Source organism: Falco cherrug, chromosome 5 (assembly GCF_023634085.1).
Source record: "Falco cherrug isolate bFalChe1 chromosome 5, bFalChe1.pri, whole genome shotgun sequence".
NCBI classification, from domain to species: Eukaryota; Metazoa; Chordata; class Aves; order Falconiformes; family Falconidae; genus Falco; species Falco cherrug.
The window spans coordinates 80,448,987-80,473,301 of NC_073701.1; the positions used below are offsets into that span (position 1 = coordinate 80,448,987).

The window sequence follows — 24,315 nt, forward strand, 5'->3', positions numbered from 1 at the left end:
ATGGCATTTCAGGCTTTATCCAGATTAATAGGTGTCTTTTTTTTTTTCCTTAAACTTGCCTTTCTGCAGTATAAAATTTGTATTTCTTTATTTGTACTTTTTCCGTGGGAACAACAAAAAAAAAGATAGAAAATGTTCCAGTGCTATGCCTCTGAATAAAACAAGTCTTGAAAGACAGCGTGCCCCACTAACAGCCCTATAGTAATTCATAGCAAGTGGTTGCATGTTTGGTATTTCTATTGACAAGTACTACAGAAATAAAAAGGCCAGTAAAAAGAAGAGAGGTACCAACTATCTCAGCTTAGCATGGTCCTTTTAGAAAGTTACAGCAGGACTTACCAGAGAAACAGCGAGCAGAATGTTAGCAACGAACCCAGTTCTGGTGCCAAGATTCCAAGAGCTAATTATTTCAGATCTTCACTTTCAAAATCTTTCAGGTACATATCTGCCTATTTACTTAAAGGTCTGAAGAGTATTTTTAAATCATTTAAAAAACCCTCCTCCCATATGTAATCCCCAAGGGCTTCATTGTGCAAATCAATGCAGTGGAATGAATCATAATACCATCACAATGCAGGAGTCCAAAGCAGAGCATTTGTTCTGGATTTTATTCAGTCTTCATAAAAACAAACAGAGGTAAAAAAATCTAAGAATCTGCATGGTATATGTAGGGTGTTATACTGGGCTGTTTTGTCTCCTCACTGCTGACAGCTGGCTTTCTACTTACGTGGATAGGGTAGGATAGGATAGGATAGGATAGGATAGGATAGGATAGGATAGGATAGGATAGGATAGGATAGGATAGGATAGGATAGGATAGGATAGGATAGGATAGGATAGGATAGGATAGGATAGGATAGGATAGGATTAGATGAGAGAAGAGAGAAGAGAAGAAAAGAGAAGAGAAGAGAAGAGAATGATCATCTAATCCAACTCCCTGACCAAGTCCGGGCTGACCAAGTTAGAGCATGTTGTCAAGGGTATTGTCCAAATGCCTCTTAAACACTGCTAGGCTTGGGTCACCGATCACCTCTCTAGGAAGTCTGTTCCGGTGTATGACCACCCTTTTAGTAACTAAATGCTTCCTAATGTCCACTGTAAACCTCCCCTGGTACAGCTTTGAACCATTCCCATGCTTCGTATCACTGGATATCAGGGAGAAGACATCAGCACCTCCCTCTGCACTTCCCCTTCTGAGGGAGGAGTTCTTTGTTTTAGTCTTGTTTGTTCAATCTGTCTTAGGTCCTTGTCTAAAAACAAGTTGTACACATTTAAAATATGCTGGATACAAGCTGAAGACCCTCCTCACCATACCAAACTAGGCATGTAATTGGGAGACCAATGAGACCAATTGTGTAGGAGTGTAGTTACAGTAACGGTAAGTGGAAAGAGAGAGACATGGCTAGGTGCTTGTTCACATCGCCTCGGATCTACTGACCTCAGAGAAACTCGAAAGAAACTAGGTTCCTAATTAAACTTTATCAGTTTGGTGTGGGAAACGCACACCTCTCACTTACACATTGCCTGTAGTTGATGTAGACAAAGAAATGGTGTCCTTGACTCCTGAATGCCTGTGAGACTCTCATCACTTAGATGATGCCAGGTATAAAGCATCAGGTGCACTGCTGCTGTGCCTTGTTCTGAGGTTTCCTTGTAGCTAGCAGAAGGCAATTACTTAATGTCTGCACCTTGGGCATTCTTCATTCTCATATGGTTTGATCCTCAAAGCACAGGATGGAGCTTCAGAGACACCAGCAGATCTTTCAGAATATGAACAGAAGCCAGACCTGTAAGACTTGGATTCGGTTCAGCACAACTTACTCAAATGCATGGGAGGAAAATACTGAATGTTACATTCAGTACTGTCAGCCAGAAAGAAGAAATGTTTGAAAGGCTGGACCCCACCATCAAGATGAGAAGGAATGACAGAAATAACATGGGTCCCACAAGCACAATTCCAGATTTGTTGTTAGAGTGAAGGCAGTGGGAGGAGGTTGCAAGAAAAACACAGTTTGTGCCCTATGGAAATACCTTACAGAATCAAAGTGGAGCAAAGTACCCTGAAGAGAGACTAAATTATCTGTGACTGAATTCTGTGTCCAATTCTGTTAGATTAGAATCTGTAGATTCTGTAGATTCTGTAACTAATTCTGTGCATGATTGCAAATGTAGGTAGATTTTATACTGTAGTCACGAAGGTAATTTCTGAGGAGCAAGCTCAGCAGGAGACTTGCGAGCAAGACATTTCTGAGTGCTGTACTTTGATGGAAAGTACAAGAAGGAAGTGGCAAGGAGTATTCAAGACTGTGATACGAGGAAGGGGCAAAAGGGCAGCATTAGAAGCCTCCCAGGAAGAGATTAGACTTAACTGGAAAAAAAATCACTAAATGCTGCATGACAAAGTCCATTATGAACAAGCTGAAGGAACAGTGAGGTGATGGAGGTGTAGACACAGACTGAAAGAAGATTGAAAGACTTTTTTGTGGACCTTCACTACTGCTATCAGTTGTTGCCTGCTGTTCCTATGCCATCATCCTAAGTGTGCAAAGGATACATAGGCCAGGAAGGTAACAGCCAGGAACCCTAGATTTTAGGGACTGGTGTCTGTGCTGAGAGGAACATGTGGTCTGTCAACTGGATGATGGAAAAGGAACTCAGCAGACACAGTCAAGGAGAGAAGAACCTGCAAGTTGAACAGACCATGTATCAGGAAAGACAGCTGAGTAAGTTCTAGTGAGGTAGTGCTAGCCTGTCACTAGCCCAATTGTGCTTCAGATTAATTATTCTTATTAATCTTGCTGTTTACCAATGGCCCGGTAACATGCTGTATTGCCCGCATTACTACACATTCACCTGTTACATGGTATTAAGTGAAACTCTCTCATAAAATAAACATTCTATTGTCATATCTACATTGCTTGGGTATTTTCCAGACTAGATGTACTAATATTCCTTGGAATTTTCCACCATATGGTCTGGCAGATTTCTTTCCATTATCAGCTGGCTGCAATTCCTAATCAGAAGGAGAAATCACAGAACTGCAGGTTATGAAATGATGGAAAATTCCATCATTTCAGAAGTGTGGTAACCAATGAGAAAGTGAATGCTTTTCCTATTTCATGTTTGGGTTGTGAAGCAATGACTGCAGAGTTCAGCTTTGGGCAATTGCATGCTACGGGACTCCTTTGCAAAACACTACTCTCCCATCTTATTTTGTCTCTTACTTTGTTTTCATTCTTTAGGTAAAATTCTGGCCTTGCTGTAGGCAATGTGACTTAAATGAAGCAAGGATTTCAGACCTTTTTTCTTTTCGGGATAGCTTAGAACAGTACAGGAAATACTTTTCTGTCTCAAGCATTCTCAAGAATTACTTGACTAACATAGTTTAAAATGAACAATTTAGCATGTGTTCAATTTATCTGCACTATTTTTGGCAAAAATCAAAAACAGGAACCAAATTAAATCCCAGGCTCCATTAGAAATATTGTATTGCAAACTTGGTTCCACCACAATTACTTTTAATCCAGTAAAAAACAGGGTTCTGTCTCACAGAACACAATGAGCTGCATTGTATTCGGTGTTTGAGAGGCTAAGGTTTTCCACAGGTAGGGTAATAAAACTGTCATGAAACACAACTGATGTCCAGTAAATGCTGTGAACTGGAACTGTGTAAATGCCACTGAGATTTGCAAATAAGGCCATGTATTTAACATACAGTTATCACCAGAGTGAAAGTTGGTTAGCAAGTGTGCGTGATATTTGCTCTACAAACTGATGGAGTCTTCGTTCTAACAAAGTACAGGCAGAAGTGAACCCCAGTCTTCAATCTCCACCAGGAATGCCTCGTGATTCTACTGCAGAGCTTGGGACAATAATAAGAGTTTTCTGCTACACCATGAGAAACATTCTGCAATGCACAAATACCAGGTCTTTCTGAGAGAAGGATTAGAAAGCCAGTCTATGGAGGTGGAGCATGAGTGCTGAGTCTACGTACTGGCTAGCACTGAGCAGCTGGGTTGTCTGCTACTACTCAAGTAAATGTATAGTATGCGAGAGTCCCAGCCTTTGGTAACCAATGGTACCAGTCCAGGAAGTCTGTGAGAGACTTGAATAACACAGAAGGGACCTGTCTTATTCTCTGTAGATATTAGTTGTTCTGCTTGTTTCAATACCTCTGTGTAGCCTGCTGCAGAGGGGCAGAAAGGTGACTGAGTTCTGGGTGTTGCCACAGGCTCCAGAAAGGTAAGACAATTGTGCAGGCACAATCTTTGGTGGCTGAAAAGCGATACGTGGCAATTGTTCAAAGTTTCTGCTCTGCTCAGTGGAGGCTGACAGGTCAGAGAGGGCAGAATCCTTATAGGAAGTTCTAAGAAACTGGAAACACTTGCCAAGGAGCAGATGAAAGAGGAAGGGGTCTGTAGGAAGGCAGGCTGTAAGGCAGTCCACAGATAAGAAAGAGTTATCATAAGTAGCTGGGCTCTAATTTGAGAGAAGTACTATACTTAGGCCAGGCAATATGTTATTTTCTTTCCCATTTTTGTATTTCCAGAGGTAGATGAAGTGTAAGCAAATAGCTATTTATTTTTAACAAGCTGCTTGTTAGCACTGCATGTATCTTCTCATGCTGACTCCTTGAGTTAAGACAAGTGGGGGTTCGGTAACCAGCAGCAGTCTAAGAGGATGCTAAATGGGTGCATTTCATCCAGAAGGAAGGGGGCTGCATAGCCTTCAAGACTGTTGGTAAAAACACTGAGAGCGTGGTCAGAGGTGTACTGTTTCCTAGAACTAAGCTGAGCAGGACAGGAGGATCTGCTTGAGTCACTGGCTACCCCTAACAGCTAAAATAAAACAGACCAGGGGCTTGCTTTGTCAGAAGGCAAGTAGCATTGTATAATCACACCCATACGGATAAACACTTGCCTACCGAAACAGGATGATCTTTTCTATACTTTCTCCTAGGGACAGCCCCTGGGCTGTGCTGTCCCTAGAGCATGCCCAGTCATTGCCTGGGAGAGTTGGCACAGGCCAGGCAGCGTGCTAGCAAAAAAACATCACAAATGACTGAGCCTGCCAAACCTGTGCTGTGGTCCTGTTTTATGTATCAAATAGGCTTAACCATGGAATCAAGTTGTGCTATCGTTATCCTGTTCCTCAAGAGAGTAAGTTTTATTTATATCCATTAGATCGGTTGTTAACCACCCCTTATATTAGAAGAGCGCTCCAAATCTTACTCCTCTGAGATGTGGAACCCTAATTACAAAGCTGAATGAGAACTTGGAGCTGTGGAAGTTGCTGGCAACTTTAGTGCTTCTGTTGAAGGCTCAATGCACTCACACTAGAAGAGGACTACAGAGGGTGTTCGCTGTAAGAGAGGATGCCTGTCTCAAATGTGATAGACAGAAAAGCATAATTCAGATCGCTGGTAGACATCACTACTTGGTTTAGTGAGAATTACTATCAAAATCATCCCTTGTGAATTGATGCATTTATGATGGAATATCTGTTCTGAAAAAACAGGCAGGAAGATCAGATATCAAAATGATGCAGAATAGATTTGTTGCTACAGAGAGAAATAAAATCTGGGATTGTCTGTCTGCAAGAGCAGAGATAAGAAAGGGAATGACTAATGTTTTCATTGCACAGGGGCAGCGAAGTACCTGCACAGAGAAGCAAAAGCAAAAAAAAAAAGTCCAAAGCAAGTATCTGAAATGTATTAAGAAGACTTATGCATGATTAACCAGCTCTCAACCCAAATATATTTGTCACCTACAAGTTGGTTTTTTATAGCCATGAAATTATCAGTAAGGATTTTCCAAAATCAAATACTCTTACGTTAAGCATTATCTATACCAGATTAAAAAGTAAAAATTCTAGATTGGGCTTTCTAAATACACAAAGCTGGAAACATTCAGAACAGGGTTTTAACTTGGCCTTTGTGGACATAATGGTTTCAAAGATCCCTTGAGGGTTTGGAGATCTTTGACCCTTTTCTGATTTCAAAGCACAGGCACCAACTAGAAAGATCCCAGAGAAGTTTGCCACTGCTGTGAAGGGGACAAGGTCTGTGAAGATGAGCTCCCTTCCCACTGTATGTATATGACAGAAATGAGGTGGCCTTTTCTTTCAGAAGTGGTGTAGAAATTATCTTTCCTTTTAATTTCCTCTCTGATCAAGATCTCTTTCAATGGGTAATTAATCCTCATAGTCAGCTATTACTCTGCCAGATGATCTCTCATTTGCTGAACCATCAAAAGCTTGTTGACTTTACATTGCTTTCAAACTGGCTGGTACAGTTAGAAATCAAATTTGATTTATAGAAATCAGGTTTCAAAACAGCTGACGCTGTCTGAGAAAGTTGCAGAAATTGTGGGAGAGAATGTATTGTTTTGACTTCAGTACCAGATTACAGATTACCTTCTCATACACCCCGAACAAATGACTCCAAGCAAAGGCTTATTATGATGATGATTTATGGCTTTAATTTCTAAGAGACTGTATGATCTGGCTGATGTTTCCTGGCATTGGATTCACTCAACATTGCTAATATTTTTCAGAGCTGCCTTAAACAATTTATGAGCTTTAATGCCATTGTTTGAAGTAATTAATATATATGTAAATCTAGGGAGGCAGACTTACAGTTGTATCTATGTTCTAGCAAGCTCTTGTCCCTCAGCTGAACTGTAGTAGTGACCACATATTTATATACATTCTTTCTGCTTGTACTCTCAGTTTCATTGAAATTCAGTGTGACAGTTTTCCAGCCGGTGTACATTTGTGAAGGGCAAGTGGGCTCAAGCATGCTTTTGTGCTGCTCGCTCTCCTCTTCTGGGTTTTACTGACTTTTTGTCTAGAAGGTGATTAGCATTGAAAGAATGAGCAGGAATTTATTAGCACATTTTGAAATATAATTTTTTATACTTCTTCTAAAGAAAGTACAAAGTTTGTTAGATACATCTATAACTGCTAAGAATTTTGACCATCCAGCCTTCAGTCCCTCACTTACATTACAGTGATAGTCTTACTGAGTGTCCCTTGCCTCAATGTAAGACCGTGATCTTCGATTCCTAACGACCACTCTCTCTGAGGCCTTGGGTAGGTAGAACTGTGGCTTTGGTGCCTTGATTTGTTCAAGCCTCAAAGTTTCCAAAGATAAAACAGAAACATGCTCACAGCAGATCTGTGACTATCTTTATGGCACAGCCTTTCTGTAATGTTCAGCCACATGCTGCCTGCTTAGGTTAAGATGGTCTCTTAGATCATATTTAAATTCTAAACTTTTTAGTAGGTGGTGTGTGCCTAAGAGCATAAGAACAGCTAAAAAAGCTTGCTTACCTGTGCCAGCTCCTTGTCCCCTATATCCAGCATGTGGAGGCAGTGGTGTATACCAGGGGATGTGTATCAGCAGCACAGAGCAAGTGTTCAGTGACAGAGCCTCGACATTCTGTCCTTAGCTCCCAGCCGTCCCACCTGGGCACTCCTGCAAGTGTGTGCTGGTGGACCAAGTACAGTGACAGACACACCGTGGTGCCTGTGTAAGGAGGAACTGTCCAGGCTGTGTGGGGTTTCAGTGATCTGCCTGGGATGTAGAGGTCACAGACGGCTGGGTGTCTTTCTGTTCAGGTTTCTCTGTGACCATCTGTTTATCTTCCCAGTGCTTGTGACCTTTATGTGTTCACGTAGCCCTTCTGTCTTCTCCTCATTAGACTGATCCATTCTTGTTGCTGATGTGCCCTAGAAGACCCATTAGACTGTTTTGGGGACCCAGTGATTTCCAGGGTTGCTGCACCCTCTTGTGTGAACTTGTCTCAGGTGGTGACCAGCTGCATGCCCACCCCATTCCAGTGCAGCTAGGGCCAGGCTTCCTCCATACGAGTGCTCTAGATGCCTGAACAACGTAGCTGAAGTTAGGGGAAGCCCCAGTGCAGAATGCCTTGGAGTATCCTTTGGAAAGGAACATTTTCTTGCTATGCCAGAAGGTTTATCTTCTGGTTTTCCCCTATGGAACGCTTTAAAGGGAGAGGGGGAAAAAAAAAAAAAAAGTATGTCTTGCCTACAGACAATCCCATGGACACAGAAGTCAGTTCAATTATTTAAAGAGATCAAGAGAACTTAAAAATGAAAAACTATTGTGGGAGAGCGTGGAGCCCAGCCTGAACCTCTCTGCAGCAGGTGGACTCCTAAGAGGTCTTCCAGAGCCTGCTGGCTCCTGGTTGGCCCACCAGGACCTGCTTGGCAGCACACTGATGGTGGCAATGATGTGAACACAATCATTGCACTCGCTGTTGGTTGTGTCTAGTTGTAGTAAGAATTAATAGATAACCATTTTTCAAAAACCCTTTGATTTGCTTTTGTTTCTGTTGGTGTATAGATGTTTGGGTGACGATTAAGGTGGAACTGCAAAATACACTCATTTTACAAACTCACTATAAGTGTCTTTACAGTTTTTACAGTTAAAATCTTTTCTCTGTTTATATGAAATAGTCTTCCTTTGCAGGTTTACATAGTTTCCTGAAATAAGTGTAATTTCTCTGTGAAAATACCACAGATACATATTTATGTATACAATTTCAGTTAAGGGGGTTTTTTAGGCTGTGGAATGATCTTCTGAGTAGAGCTCTGTAAATCTTTTCCGATTTGCTAGGTGAACCAAAAGCCTGAAAATAAATTTGGAATCAGCCCAAGTCAACCAAACAAAACACAGTGCAGTTAGGAAAAAAAATCGTAAAAGGAATAGGATTCAGCTTCCTGGAGTAACATTATTTTATTATTTTTTAATTAAACTCAGTTAATTCCTTTGGAAGCATTACTGGGAAAACAGGCAAACCTGCTTTTCCTCACTTTCCCTTGACTGCAGTGGGAGCTCGGGGAAGATGAGGGGAGAGTGTACTCCTGACTGCAGCATCCCGTTGATGTCAGACGGGATGGAGCTGAGCTGCTGGGCTGTTGGTTTTTGGTTTTCTTTTCCCAAAAGTAAATGTAAAGGAATGCTCCTAACAATTTTAAACGCCTTTGAAATAAATAATTTCATTTAAGGTTCTTTGGGTAAAAAAAAAAAAAATACCCCACAAAAAAAACCCCGTTCAAAACAAAAAACTCCAACAACATTCTTTGCTGACGAGACTGAGATTTTTCACTCTCTGTAAACCAGGTTTTGAAAGCGAATTGCCGGATTCGGCACGAACTGTTATGAAATTCCAACTCGGCATGCCCCGGGGAGGCTGGCTGCTTGCCAGGGAGGCCGGCCCGCTCCTCGGGCAGGGCAGACGCCGGCCGGTGCCTCCCTCAGGGTCCGGGGGAAGGCCCGAGTCCCCGCCGGCCGGTGCCTCCCTCAGGGTCCGGGGGAAGGCCCGAGTCCCCGCCGGCCGGTGCCTCCCTCAGGGTCCGGGGGAAGGCCCGAGTCCCCGCCGGCCGGTGCCTCCCTCAGGGTCCGGGGGGAGGCCCGAGTCCCCGCCGGCCGGTGCCTCCCTCAGGGTCCGGGGGAAGGCCCGAGTCCCCGCCGGCCGGTGCCTCCCTCAGGGTCCGGGGGGAGGCCCGAGTCCCCGCCGGCCGGTGCCTCCCTGCTGAGGGGCGGGAGAGCGGGCTGAGGAGCCGCGCGGGGCGGGGCGGGGCGGGGCGGGGCCGCGCGGGGCGGGGCGGGGCGGGGCGGGGCGGGGCGGGGCGGGCGCTGACGCGGCGCGCTCTCGCTGTCTGTTGCAGATCTTCGAGTGGTGGTACTTCCGCAAGTACGGGACGTCCTTCATCGAGCAGGTCTCGGTGAGCCACTTGCGCCCCCTGCTGGGCGGGGTGGACAACAGCGCGCCCAGCACCGCCAGCGCCGCCAACGGGGACGCGGACTCCAGCCGCCAGAGCGTCTCAGGTGAGGGGCGGCGGGCGGCGGCAGCTGCCGCCTGTCCCTCGGCTTCCCAGGCGGTGTAAAGCTGAAGGTTCCCGTGCCCTGGCTCACTCAGTGCGGGGGGGGAATGGCCGTTATATGCCCGAGGGAGGACAGAGCGGCCGGTTCGGGCAGCCGGCCCTCCCGCCCCACCGCTGCCCCGGGCCCGGCTTGGCAGCAGCCCCGGGGCGGGCGCGGGGTACAAAATACCATCTTGTTCTGAAGCCGTAAGACCAGATGAGGCTTCCTTTAAACTTGTTCTCTCGTCAAATAAAAGGCAGAGCTGCTTCATTAATTGCTCTGGCTAATTATATCTTTCCAAATCCATGCCGTGCTCCTTGCTCAGGCTGTGTTGCCAGTGCATCTGTTCCCTCCGTGTTCTGAAAGCCCGGCGAAATTGCACATGCTCTTTCTGCAACATCGTTTCTAAAGGCAGGCAGTGTTTTTATTTAAATTATTTTGAATAATAACAAAGTTGTAACCAAAAACATCAGAAAAAGATGTGAAGAATGCCCATCTGCTTTTGTGTCGCTTGATTATTTAGATCATGAAAGTAGTATGTAAACAACGTTTGGATTTCACTCGAGTAAGTGGAAGCGCAGTGGCTTTCGATAGCTAAAAGGCTTGTTCTGTACCTGACTCTGCTACTGATTTGATTTGTGACTTTGCACACATCATAACGCCTTCAGGTTTTAACAAAAGGCCTCCAGTTTAGGGGCCCTGATTTCTGGCATTTGCAATGTTTGTGAGCTTCCAGGCCTTCAAAGCCGCTAGGAGCTTCAGTGCAAGGAGTGGGTGCTGCAAGTCAGGCTGAAGGTGTCTGACTCTGAGCCATTCAAACCTTTAAAGTTGACTTTCTGGCTTCTTTTCTAGTGTGTGTGATTATTATGAATTAGCATGTGATTGAGGAGGTGTTTTGAGAGCCTTACATGACCAGTATAAATGTACAAGTTGTCATTTTTTCGTGCGTTTATGTATTACTGTAATGGACACATATTTACTTGGTCTGGTGAAGAAATGTTAAATCACAAGAAATCAGCTCTCATGTGATGGTGGGGAAGATGTCAGTGTGAACTGAGGCAGCTTGAGTCCTGTTGCAACTCTGCCACAGGAGGACTATCCCTGCAGGTCACTTTGGTCAGGTCACAGGGTTTGGGGTTCTGCTGAGGCACTTTGATTCCGGTGCCTGGTCGCCTGAGGATGGTTCCTCTGAGAGACAGGCCAGCCTGCCTAAAATGAATCAGCCCCCTAAGCACTGATCTTTGCAGACTGAAGAGGAGTCCCAGGGGAACTTGTCTCTGTGCTTGGGTGACTCAGCTACCTGGGGGGGATGGTTTGAAGACCTAGCCCATGGGTGATGAAGGTGCTGAAGTGGTGTTGCTTCTGGCTTGAGCTGGAGATGCCCACTGCAAAAGGAAAGTCAGGGCAGGAGCATCTTGGCTTTTGTTCCTCGTCTGTGAAATGAAGGCCGCCTGTTTCGGCCCTAGCTTGCCATACAGGCCATAATCTTAATGCTAGAAATTAATTTGGGTTTCATTAGGGATGTGCACCTAGAGTCAAGTACAGTTTCATTAAATTTATTTCCTCTGCAGGCTTTTAAAATATATCAGAATTAACAAGTGCAGAAAACTGAATGAAAAAATATGTATTTTAGTTATTATTATTATTTTTTAGCAGCTGAGGTGCCTATTTCTGTACCTGGCAAATTTTATTTCTGCTCTTCAGTGTTCATGAAAACAAGCAAACAACAATTAGCTTTGAACTCACAAGTTCAATGAAATAGGTGGCCTCAAAATCCCTTGCTTTCTGCTGAGTATTTCTACTTAAGCACAGCAAATTCAGCTGCTGTCATTCCCATCCGAGGAGAGGCTGTGAATAGCAGCATTGCGTCGTCCAGGATATTAGATTTGGATGAACTGGCAGAAAGCATGGGATGGCTTGGAAACACCTGAAAACTCATCAGTGTGCTCAGTCACACTTCAGCAGCTCTGAAATAACTCATTGTTTTAAAGCAGAAGGCACAGTATTTTGACTAATGAGGTTCACCCAAGCATCTTGACTTTTCTGATGTAAAGAAATAGTTAAGGAGTGTGTTTCCTTTCAGTGCATTGGCACTTGAGTCTGTGAGTTGGGTCTCTCACAGTGTCTCTGGATAGTGTGTCTGTACAGATAGCTTGTTATTTGTGCCTTCAGAAAGATAGCATGCTCAAAACATGACCATTGAACAAGGAGCTGAAAGATTAATCTTCAGTAGACCCTAATTGCTTGTATAAAATAAGGGATACAGTTTTATTACTTGTAGCATAACAGGTAAGGCAGCCTTTTCAGTTTACCCTGCGTCAGTGCTGGGGTATTTCTTTCACTGTCCAACAAAGTGAAAATGGCTTTTTCACTTGGCGCACCCCGTTTTCCTATGTAGATATTTGACTATGGTAGAATATTGCAGTATATAGCTTTGTCGTCAGAAGCGTGGTTGTTGTACTGAGACCACAGTACCAGCAGATACCAAGACAAAAACAACAAAGAACAAACACATCATGTTTAACCAGCTAGACAGATGTCAAACTCTACCCCCAGGACAGGAGGTGGTAATAAAATCCCTTCTTCACCTCCTCTTTTTGTTCTCCAATTCCACCTTTCCCTGCTACAGTGCTGAAGTAGTGCATACTTTGGATAAAGTATAACCACTTAAATAAGATGAACAAAAAGAATGGTGTCACTGTGATAAAATAGTTGCCTAATCCTCTTGGTTGCAACTAGTAAGCCAAACCATTGAATTGTACCTCTGGAACTGAGAAGGCTGATGTGGATTTAATATTTATGATAGTTTGAAAGTCATATTATGTAAAAATTGTCAGATTGAAGCTTGTCAAACAGCCGTACTGTCTGGGTGCACAACAGAACAGCTGAATGTTGATCAAGCACTTCTGCTGAGTAAACCAGTGGAACTTTCTAATATTAGCTACCTCCTGAAGTGGTTAGTTGAAAGATGCAGATGTATAATCAATGCATTCGCTCTTCCCAAACCTCTTCCCATTCCCCTGTCTCTGTTTCACACATAGTTTTAGGTGATGTAGGCAGCAAGCTGAGGGCCCACCTCCTTTGCCACTTCACTAGTGTTTGTGTAGCTGTGGGTGTCATTATGTTACTGCAGATAATTTCTGTAAAATGCTTTCTCTCCATACCACTTTAGCCTTACACTTAGAAACGGGAGCTGCATTCAGGAGAAAAGAGAAGGTCTTGACTTGCAGTTCTGTATTTCTGTCCCTTTCTTTAATGGAACAGGCATAAAGGGAACAGGCATACACTTAGCATGTCGTATAAGAAGGCTTGATACCCTGCTGCCTCAATATCCCACCAGAAAACCGTCTCTATGATCTGTGTAGAAACAATGTCACAAGATTTTGTAGGGGAAAATGTGCTGGTTGACTTTTGGTACTGGAAAGCAGCTGGTGAAATGCTGGCAGGCTGTCAAGCCTTGGAGCAGGCTGTCCAGGGAAGTGGTTGAGTCTCTGTCCCTGGAGGTATTTAGAAGACGTGGTAGATGCAGCACTTAAGGACATGGTTTTGTGGTGGACTTGGCAGTGCTAGGTTAACAGTTGAACTTGATGATCTTGAAGGTCTTTTCAGCTGAAACGATTCATGATTCTATGATGAGTTTTTGCAGAGCACCGTGTGAGGGGTCATCCAGTAGCAGATCTGTGGTGGAACGACACTGCCTCTTGGTGAATATTTGTGCAGATATTGGGTTTGGTTCTGGTCTCAGCTTCACTGGAGTGAATTGTCTTTGTTGAAATGAAGAGAACAAGTCTAGTGTTAAAGGAAGAAAAACCAGAATCGAGACCTCAGCTTTTCAAAAGCTATAGAAATTCATTTTTACGTGTTTGGTTGGGTTTTGATAAGTTCTATTCTGAATTATATTGTTGTGGATTTTCTAGTTTCTTCCTGCCTGCATTGTGAAGAATTGACAGGTTTTTTCCCCCTGAAAGAAATGTATGAAATGCTTTTAGTGTTCCCAAACCTTTGCAATGCAATGAACTTTTCTCTGCCAATCACCTTCAACATCCTTTGTCAACTCTAGTATGCTTTGTAACTTAAGTAAGGTCAGTAGATGTTGCCATGTATTTTTTACTTCATGAGCTAAAGAGGAATTTGATTTGGCAAGTGTAACTGAGATTCTCGGTGATTTACAGTATTAACTGGACAGTTTTTCTGATTTTTTTCTGTGGAAATAACAAGTCCATAGGGACCAAGTTAATTGCTGTTTTTCACTGCAATAACCCAGTGTGATCCCTCTTCAATTCTGCATTACGGTAAATGTGAGTCCTGGCACTAATCAGTATTATCTTTTCATCTGGCGTTTGGAGCTTTGTTAGTGTTTATTTGTCTGGAATGATTATGTTTGTTGACACTAATCTATAATTAAATTATTATTTTAAAAGGGAAGAACAGTCTGATTACCTGCATCTCTATGCTCTTGATATTTTTTTCCCCTATAAATAAGTCATTTGGTGAGGCTCATTAGAAGATAACTGATGTTTCTGATAATCCTCAAGTCCCATTGTAATGTGAAAGAGATTCATTATTGTGTGTTTCTGTTTATAACAGAATGCAAAGTCTGGCGAAATCCTTTAAATTTGTTCAGAGGAGCTGAATATAATCGGTAAGTGCTACAGTGTTACGGTTTTGGGCATAGTACTGGGTTAAGGACCTTGGCTGTGCACATCCATTAATCTAACTCAGAGATGGACAAACAAAACCAACTGTGGACATGTGCTCATGCCAGGTTTTTTCTGTCATTTGTAAAATGTTTCTGAATGAAAAGGAATTTAAATTCATGCTCATGCACTTGTTACTTCTGCAGTTTTTAGTGACCCTATAAAAAAAAAGGAAAAACCTACCAGGTGTACGTGGTACTGTTAAGGCAGTAATTCTGTTCAAATCAGTTATAGAAAACAACATAATGAATTACATCTAGGTTTCATGCAGTCTTAGTGTGTGAATATGTGTGTTACCAATTTCCAGTGTGTACTTTCCAACATCCTCATTAGCGTAGGTTCAACTACTGTCGCTCCATCACAGTACAGCGAAATGCAACATGTGTTGGTTGGGAGATTGGCTGGGTGACCTTACTAGGCTATGCCCATCTCGAATGTCTAGGATTCTTTTCTAGATTCATTTTGCCAAATGTGACCTCATTAACCAAAATGTCTCTTTTTTGGCATGTTTTCAGGTATACATGGGTAACAGGGAGAGAACCTTTGACTTACTATGATATGAATCTTTCAGCACAGGACCATCAGACATTCTTTACATGTGACACGGATCATTTACGGCCTGCAGATGCTAGTAAGAAACCTTGTGAACAACTGGTTTTGCTAATAGGTTAATGATTGTTTTAAACTGGTGCAAGAAAAATGCAGTCAGGCATCATTTCTCTAGGGAATAAGGAAAGGCAAAAGTCTGATCATGCCTGGAAAATCGTTGCTGTTGTATTTGTAGAATTCTAGATCTGAACAAATATCTTTGTAGGTATGAACTATCTAATTTGTGTCACTATTTTGTTCTGCTTTCTTGCTGAAGTCATTCAAGGTACCATTTGCAAGTGTAAAGATTTGGGGTTTTCCCTGTTTCTTGCAGCGGCTTCAAACATATATAGCTTAATTTGCCTCTGGCTGCAGTGTGGCATGTTAAGTTACATTATCCAGGTCCCATTTAGTCTATGCGGACAGAAGAGAGAGAGCTTATGTAAAACTTGAGTCCTGTGTTTCATTCCCAGATGTAGTTTGAAGCTCTGTAGAAAACGGAAACAACACATTTACAGCTGAATTTGATAGAAGTGGCTTTAGTTGTGTTAAGCCTTTATTGTTAAGTCCACACGCAGACTTTGGTTCTGTGACATGTTGAAATGCACGACAATGATTTTGATCATCAGAATTCGCCTCTGAAGAGACAAATCTTTGTCTCTTAGGAAAGAAGAGATACTGACAGTTGGGCACTCCATTCTGAGGGCATAATTACAAAAGAGAACATACTGTGCTTTTTTAACACGCGATAAACATGAATCCTAGTTTCTGAACTTGATGGGCTAATTATGAGGCAGTCTGATTAACCTGGATGTTGTTTCCATTTAACATTCACCTCAAGCAACAGCACAGTAAGGAACTAGAATAAGAATCCTAACTGTCCTTGTATTCTTTTGTGTCCTGTGGAATCTGCTACTCCAAGAGGAAAAAGCTGCTTCTCGCCTCTGTACGTGACAGTGCAGATGGCATGATCTCTCAGCCAGATTTTCCTATGAAAAAGAGTTTAATTAAGTGAAAGAGTAAAGCTGAGTATTTGGGACAAAAATATCATGTTGATTATGACTATTATGATTATTTTGAGGGATCACTGACCTCTTTGAGTGCTGTGGAGTGAGTCAGGCTGAGCAAAATAAATTCTGTTGTTATAATGCAGTAGATTCTGCTTGTTAATGCTGTAATGACTGATATGCCTCTGTTCTGCTTTGTTTATTGAACAGTAATGCAAAAAGCCTGGAGAGAGAGAAACCCCCAAGCCCGAATTTCTGCAGCACATGAAGCTTTGGAATTGAATGAGTGAGTGACAACAACATTCACATTTATTTCCTGTCATTTAAAAATCCATTTGATGATAGCTTAAGGCAGGGGGGGTTGCTACAGTAATTTTTAATGATGATTACAGGCCTGTCACAGCAAGGCCTGCAACGGGAGGAAAAAAGCACAGCTGCATGTTGTGCTAGCCACTCAGAAAATCCTTAGGGCAGCATTGACAATGGGAGTCTTCTCATTGATGTCAGTGGGCTTTGTATCAGCATAGCGAAGTGTTAATAAAGTTGTCTCCTAATGAGCATACGAACTATGCATTTATAGGCTAGAGAGTTCCCTTTGGGGTTTGTCAGTCATCCGGAACAGAGGCAAGAAAGAAGGGACTCATAAACACCTTCTGAAATATTCATTTCATAGTCTGAGAGAATATGATGTCATTTTGTGGGACTTTAGTCTTTGAGTCCATTATCTGTTTTCTCAGTAAGAAGCGTAGTATTCTGAGATCCCAAAATAAACTCAGTGCTGCGATGCTTTACTGGCATGGCAAACTGTATATATGTTGCCAAAGTGCACAAAGCGGAGAGAGTCCCTTAGGTTGCTGTCAGAGATTACAGCATTCTCGAATTCCATAACCTGGTGCCTTACAGAATGTCCTTTACATGTTTCATCAGAAGGTCAAAAAGAATTGTTTGTTCCTGCACAGCAGTTTAACTGAGAGAGCATGTAGCAGAGAAGGCTTTTGCAGGAGTGAGCTATAAGCCTATCCAGTTCTACTCACGTATCAGAGAATGGCTGAGGTTGGCAGGGACCTCTGGAGAGCATGTGGTTCAACACCCCTGCTCAAGCAGGGCCACCTCCAGCACGTTGCACAGAACCATTTCCAGTTGGCTTTTGGATATCTCCAAGGAGGGAGACTCTCCAGCCTCCCTAGACAACTTGTGCCAGTGCTCAGTCACCCTCACAGTGAAAAAGTGTTTCCTGATGCTCAGAGCAAGCCTCTTGTGTCTCAGTTTGTGCCCATTGCCTCTGGTCTGTAACTGGGCACCACTAAAAAGAACCTGGTTCCATCCTCTTTGCACCCTCACTTCAGGTATTTACCAACATTGATGGGGTCGCCCTGAGCCTTCTTTTCTCCAAGCTGAACATTCCCAGCTCTCTTAGCCTTTTCTTATATGTGAGATGCTCCAGTTACTTAATCATCTTCATGGCCCTCCACTGGACTCACTCTGGTATGTCCATGTCCCCTTGTACTGGGCAGCCCAGAACTGGACAGAGCATTCCAGGTGTGGCCTCACCAGTGCTGAGTAGAGGAGAAAGATCACCTTCCTCAAACTGCTGTCAACAGTCCTCCTAATGCTGAGCATTAGGATACCATTTGCTCTTGCTGCAAGGACACATCGCTGGCTCATGTTGAACTTGGTGTCCACCAGGACCCCCAAGACCTTTTCTGCCAAGCTGCTTTTCAGCTAGGTTGCCCACAGAAAGTACTGGTGCCTGGAATCTTGTTTTCACCCAGACCTGTTGTTTCCTGTTCCTCAGCTGGTGACTCTGAAACACAATTAGAGGCAGCTGCAGCCCAGTTTTATTTCAGTATAAAGAATAATCTTATCAGCAGTGTGCTTTGTGTGAGAGGTGTTTAAACATGTGAAATGAATGGCTTTGTGAAGATGCACCTTGATGGAGGCAGGTAGTTAAGACATCTAAATTAGACAGCTAAAAGCTAAAAGGTGACTCCCGCCGTGCATTTCACCTTTCTGCATATTCATAAAAATTCTGCTTTCTTGTTGGAGGAGGGTTTTTGGTTTGTAATCTTTACAATTGCATTTGTAATCTGTCCTTGGCATATGGCAAGTGTTATAGTTCTGTTGATTCTTTTCATACCATTACAGTAACAGAGGCATTTTCTGTTAAAACAATAGTGCGTAAAACTGGTCTTGGTTTCCAGAAGGAGCTTTAGTGATACAAGCCATGATTGCTTAGCGAGCCAGTCCTTTACTCTCTGGGGCAGTTGTCAGTAGGTGCACTCAAGTGGCTGAATGATACAGTACCTACAAATAAGAGTCATGGTCTGGTTGCCAGAATATTTATTCATCTGAATAGTTAATCAGAAAGGTATACGGACAAAACTCCATTGCCACTGTATTTCATACATCCTTGCCAGTCTGCATGTCTTTGTATAGCTTTTACTTCATAGAACTTTCTCATGGTTTTTCGTCTGGTATTTTTACAGGTGTGCTACTGCCTATATACTCTTGGCCGAAGAGGAAGCGACAACAATTGTAGAAGCAGAGAAGCTGTTCAAGCAAGCTCTGAAAGCTGGAGAGGGCTGTTACAGGCGCAGCCAGCAGTTACAGCACCATGGTGCCCAGTATGAAGCCCAACACAGTAAGTTTCTTTGGATGGAATAGCCATTTCTATAAATGGGGAGAAGTTCTGGGGAGTTCTTCGGGTTTGGGTTTTTTCTTTTCCCTCTCAGAACTATGTACTCAGTATTCAACACTGGCTGGAATATGGCCCTAGAGCCAGACTATTCTGTTTCAGTGTTTCTGTTTGATTCTGTTACTGAGATGAGCAACGCTCAGATTACAGATGCACCTTGTCTTTGTTGCAGCAGAAAATGTTGTAACATGTACTTAAAAGAAAAGGTAGCAGAGCCAAAACAGTTCTGATATTCAGAAAATGCTGGACACTGTTTTAGTGTCTAGTGCCTTTAGCCATTTTGAAAACGTGGGCTCATATTGTTAACAGGCAGTAAGGAACGATGAAAACAGGAGTGAAGTGATGCTTTACCAGCTTTTTTCCTTCAGCTGTGAGGGTAAATATATACACTACATTGTTCTGTGTAAAATTTAATGACAACCATTAACCAATGTGACATTTGAAAAGTTAATTGCATATATTAATGAAGGTCACAGAAACATAAAAAGTAACAACTGGAATAATACAGTGCTCTCATTGAAAGTCTAGATTTTTATTATTTTATTTTAAATTTTGAATAAGCAAAATTAGCTGCTGTGATGATATTTATTAGATGCTTCGTAAACCTGAAAATACATGGGAGTTCACTGCCGGTAAATAAACAAAAAGATTAAAAAAGCAATCAGTCTAGGTTATTTCTAGTCTATGATGGCTACTTCAGGCAAAAGTAATACCGATTAATTACATAAGCACAAGCACTAACATACTTTGGGCATCTTCAGGTTTCTCAGGACTTGCATTCACAGCCTCTAGCTATCTCGCATAATTTGAAGGTTACTGGTAAAAATTGTACATAGTGAGATTGTCTTGTGTTCTCCGGTTTCAAAAGTGTGCACATGTCTATACCTGAAAATGTGAGATTTTATAAAGCTTGGGGTTGTATTTTAAACATTTGTTGGTTATAAAACGGTATTTAGGATGATTTACTTATTTTTGTTAAAAATAAGAATATAGAGCAGCTGAGCCCTTGAAACGATTTTCAGGCTCTAGCTTATGGTGGTCTGTGAAACCTTAATTTGTGCACTGAATTCTGAGTGCAGAAAATGACAGTGATTCTACGAAAACTACACAAAAAAAATAATTAAACACTGTCATGTTGCTTATGTCCAAGATAACCTGGTTACGTTTGTGCAGGCAAATCTAAGTATGATATTTTTGTAACCTGTCTGTACTAGGTTGCTACTGTCATCATGAAATTTCACACCCTGAACCTTCAGTATCACAGCAGAGGAAGTAACGAGTTGAACCTCAAAACTGAGTGCATTGCCACAGGGCAAAAGGGGCTAAAAAGTGACTGCCAGCTCTGCCTGTGGCTTCAGGGGGGCCGTCAGGAGGGGCTAGATTGTCATACTTCTCTATACCACCCAGTCTCCCCTTGATAATGTCAGTGTGCACTCACAGAAGTTAGAGAAGGTCCAGCCTCAGACATTGCCTTGGACAACAGGGTCTTCAAGTAGGTTTTCTTGATTATATGCTGGACTTCCACATGGTTTACAAAGGTGGAGAGCTCAGCTTTCTTTAGAGGGGAAGGACCATGGACAGATGTGTTGCAGTTCCATGGTTCTGTCTGTCATTCCATTTCTGGTCCTTAAAGTTGACTTCGGCATGAAGAGTGGGCATTTCATCTTTTACAGGTGAAAAACACTATGTAACTGCTTGACCAACAGTATATTGCTCTATATTTCTGTTTATTCATGTATTCCGTCTCCATACAGTATTTTATGTTAGACTGTGGAGTTTAAGAGTAAATAATGGTATTGAGTAACCAATTTAACCTCTTTCAAAAGGTGCTAGTTAACAGAAAGCACAGGCAATCTCCTTTTTAAGGTGGCATGTGTTCATCACCCCAAAACATTAGCCACCTCAGAAAATTTTGACCTGAAAGGTTATCTTGATTTCATAGTAAGTAAATGGCTTTTGACCATTCCTTCTGGAAAGACTGAAAAGGAGCTTGGCCTGAAGTGTATACCTCTTAGTTACACTAAATAAACACGTTGAAACAGATGTAACTAATAAATTGTTTATTAAATATGTAGGAATCAATACAGAGATAAGGAATTACACAATATAAAATACAGCTAAAGAAATCCCTCCCTTATATATTTTTTTCTTCTAAAAAGTCAGACCTTTCAACCTGCTGCTTAATGTATCTGAAAATTGTAATCGCAGTTTTAAAACAATTTGTAGGTACTTGGAATATTTTCAGTGCACATCTTGTTCTTATTATGAAGGACTTGAAAATGTTAGGAACACACTAAAGTCTTCACAGACTGCATACTATACAGAAAGATAATTCGTAGCAGGTGTCTTATATTTTCATGATGTGGTAATTTTGTTGATGATTAGCTGTCCGCTCATTTCCTGTTGGTCCAGAAGCATGTTAAGAGTTCACATTTGAATTATAGGGAAGAGAATGAGAAATTAAATGAGTAAGAAATCTCCAAGAGAATAATTATTATCGCTGCTTAGTTTCTGTCATCTTCGCTGTTACGGCATCTTCCAGCACATAGGATTGTCTTACCTACAACGCATTCGTTTGCCATCCATAATTAGTGGTTTGAGTGATTTGAAGACGATAATTGAGTAACAAGTAAAGGCTCTGTAAACAGAAAGCTGAGGGTACACTTCTTTTCTTCTGATCATTAAGAAAAAGACTGTTAGAGGATGGAGATTTGTTTCGCTACATCTCCTGTTAACAAGCATGGACATCGTAACAGACAAAAAAGGCAGGATAGAATATGCATTTGCATGGATACCCTTCTCTTAAGCATGTACGTGGTTTGGTAAGGAATTGAATGCAGTGTGTGACCACAGGGTTTTGTGCCAATGTTACCTCCATAGGGGTTCTCCTTGCCTCACTCGATTACTTGATCATCTGTACCCTATAGCATTGTCTGTACCTTTAGATCTGCTTATATTTCATAGGTGTAAGGTCAACGCATGGGTCCTTATTGATAACACTATGTATCGGGAGCAATTCCACTGATTATAAGTGGTGTTATGCAACTTCTAAATCAGCAGAATTTGGTAATTTTTTATTAAAATTATTGTGAAAGCATTGATGATAGCAAATAAAAATGGCAAGAAAGCTATGTTTCCTTTTGTGTTGGAATATTAAATGAACCTTTGTTTTATCTTTTTTATCTTAATGCTGTTTCTTTTTCCTCTTATACAGGAAGGGACACCAATGTGTTAGTTTATATTAAGAGGAGGCTGGCAATGTGTGCAAGAAAGCTGGGAAGGACCAGGGAAGCAGTGAAAATGATGAGAGATGTGAGTTTGGATTTGTTTCACATGTGATACTTAGATAATAGTAGCACAGAAATGATACGCATCTCCTTACAAGTTAGCATCCATTCCTCCTGCATGCGGCACTGCTAGTAGTGATTTTGTATGTGTAGTGTACATAAAGATTACGTTAAGAGATCATTTATTTATAAGATTGCAAAAGCAACACTTTGAAGTCATAAAATTCCAGATGGACAGTTGCCCATACAGACTGAATTTCCCATCGTGGTACACGTGCAATGGAATGCAGTCTTTAATTATTTGATCATGAAGTTACTAACATTTTTTCTGAAGCGTGTAATGAATGCTGCTACCTTATTAAACAGGTCTTAAGTATTTTCTTTCCTCCTCACAAAGGTGCAGTTTGTCTGTGTGCACTGCTTACATCACACTATTTAGACCTAAGGACAGTGTTATTTATTCATGCAAAACCTATTACTGAGAAGTCAAAACCAAGTAAATAATCTATAATGAACTGATTTCCCTCTGAGATGGAGGATGACTATATCCCTGTTTTGTAAGCAGGGAAGCCACCAGTGGTGGTCATCTGTCAGTAAGATACAAAGCTACAAATCTGAAACACCAAACTAGCTACTTTGGGGATGGCAGGAGGGAAAGCTGTCCACATAAGGAACAGCGTATGTTTCAGGTATGTAAAATGCTCGAGTTTAGTGATAGCTGCAAATGCCCAGCGTTTCTTCAAATGAGATCCCCTGGATGTTGATTAGGACCACAATTCTTTGAGGAGGTGACTTGCCTTACCTGAGGTAGCAAGCCTGTGACAGAAGGAGGAATGGAGCCCTAGAGTTCTGGACAGCTGACGGTAAAACTGCTTACTAGTTTCCTGTGTTCTTCTAGAAAGAAGAATACTTCGTTTTCCAGCTCCCAAAAAAATGAATCTGGCAAGTTACGCTGAAGGACCTAAATTCTAAATGCACAAAATGGAATCCCAGACGAGAATGAAGCACCTGTAAAGTGTGCTTTAGGCAGCTCAGATGGATGGTCCCTAAACCTGCGTAGTGAAAAGGGAAAGTCTCGCTGCAATCAGTGGGAATTTTAATGTAAAAAGGAAGTGGTTTTCTCTGGAGCTGAGGCACTTGCATCAATGGCCATAGGGCAAGTATGTCTGCCAGCTTGGAATCCAGCACCCAGCATCTTCTGCTGGAACTGGAGCACTCATGAATACTTTTTTTAAAAGTATTATTACAGAATTCATTGTAATAATGCAGGCCCTCATCCTAAATAATCTACCAGCTGGCAAGTGCTGAGTAACTTTGTTGCCTGTTTCTAGCTGGGATTTTTCAGGCAGGCAACTCTCACTCCCCAGAATCACTAGGCTTCCAGACCAGAGGTGTTGAAAAGGAACTTGTCAAAAAAACAGCCATTGCACATCTAGGAGTGTAGGAGAAAGGGATGAGAAAGACCTGGTTTTGCAGTCTTGTGGTCAGCTGGGAGAATGTTGATTTCAAAAGTGTTGTTTTCAGTCCAAGTAGTTCCACTGATTCCTCATTAATTTCATTACACGGGCACTCTGGGACAAATACTGAAATGTTTGGGGACAAACATTAGAATTCTAAGTTCTGGCATTAATACACAGGAAAGATAAAATTTTGAATTTCACATTCAAATGTCACACATTATGATTATGGCAACTTCTGGAGCTTACTATTGGCTGCTGAATGTGTTCTGTGATCTGGAGATAGGGCTGTGTGGAACAGATTCTCTGTGAAGCCTTCTGCTGATGTCAATAGGTATGGATAATTGTGTATGCAGAGCACTGGATCCAGGGACTTGGGTGGTCCATGGAGGCCTAGATTTCTTATGCAAAGGGAGACCTAGAAATCTTTGATCGTAATGAACGGCTTATTCTGTAAGATAGAAGATTACGTGTTGTTGAAGCACAATGTGGGTCTCGAAAGGCAACGATGACAGGAAGACCCAAAGTCATTGTTCATTAGACTTGAAGGACGGAAAACACCCTCCTCAATAAGAATGTTTTGCTAAAATGAAAGGACAGGAGGCAAGACAAAGGAGGTATAAGGATAGAATTTTAGCTTCTAGAGCTTCAACTCAGATCAATGCATTCTGTATTTTTCCCCATACAGACAC

At 42.1% G+C, this 24,315-nt stretch overlaps 1 protein-coding gene across 8 annotated transcripts in view; it reads left to right on the forward strand.

The window, feature by feature from the left end:
- Window positions 1-24,315, forward strand: part of ST7 (suppression of tumorigenicity 7) — a 151,803-nt gene that overhangs the window by 80,149 nt on the left and 47,339 nt on the right. For 3 of the 8 annotated variants that reach the window (XM_055712096.1, XM_055712094.1, XM_055712099.1), the window contains exons 3-9: window positions 6,008-6,088; window positions 9,697-9,856; window positions 14,480-14,534; window positions 15,105-15,220; window positions 16,395-16,470; window positions 18,671-18,825; window positions 22,094-22,191. In XM_055712096.1, the coding sequence (XP_055568071.1) occupies window positions 6,008-6,088; window positions 9,697-9,856; window positions 14,480-14,534; window positions 15,105-15,220; window positions 16,395-16,470; window positions 18,671-18,825; window positions 22,094-22,191 (741 nt within the window). Of the gene's footprint in view, window positions 1-6,002; window positions 6,089-9,696; window positions 9,857-14,479; window positions 14,535-15,104; window positions 15,221-16,394; window positions 16,471-18,670; window positions 18,826-22,093; window positions 22,192-24,315 lie in introns of all 8 variants that reach the window. The other 5 variants (XM_055712098.1, XM_055712095.1, XM_055712100.1 and 2 more) reach the window with 3 other exon arrangements.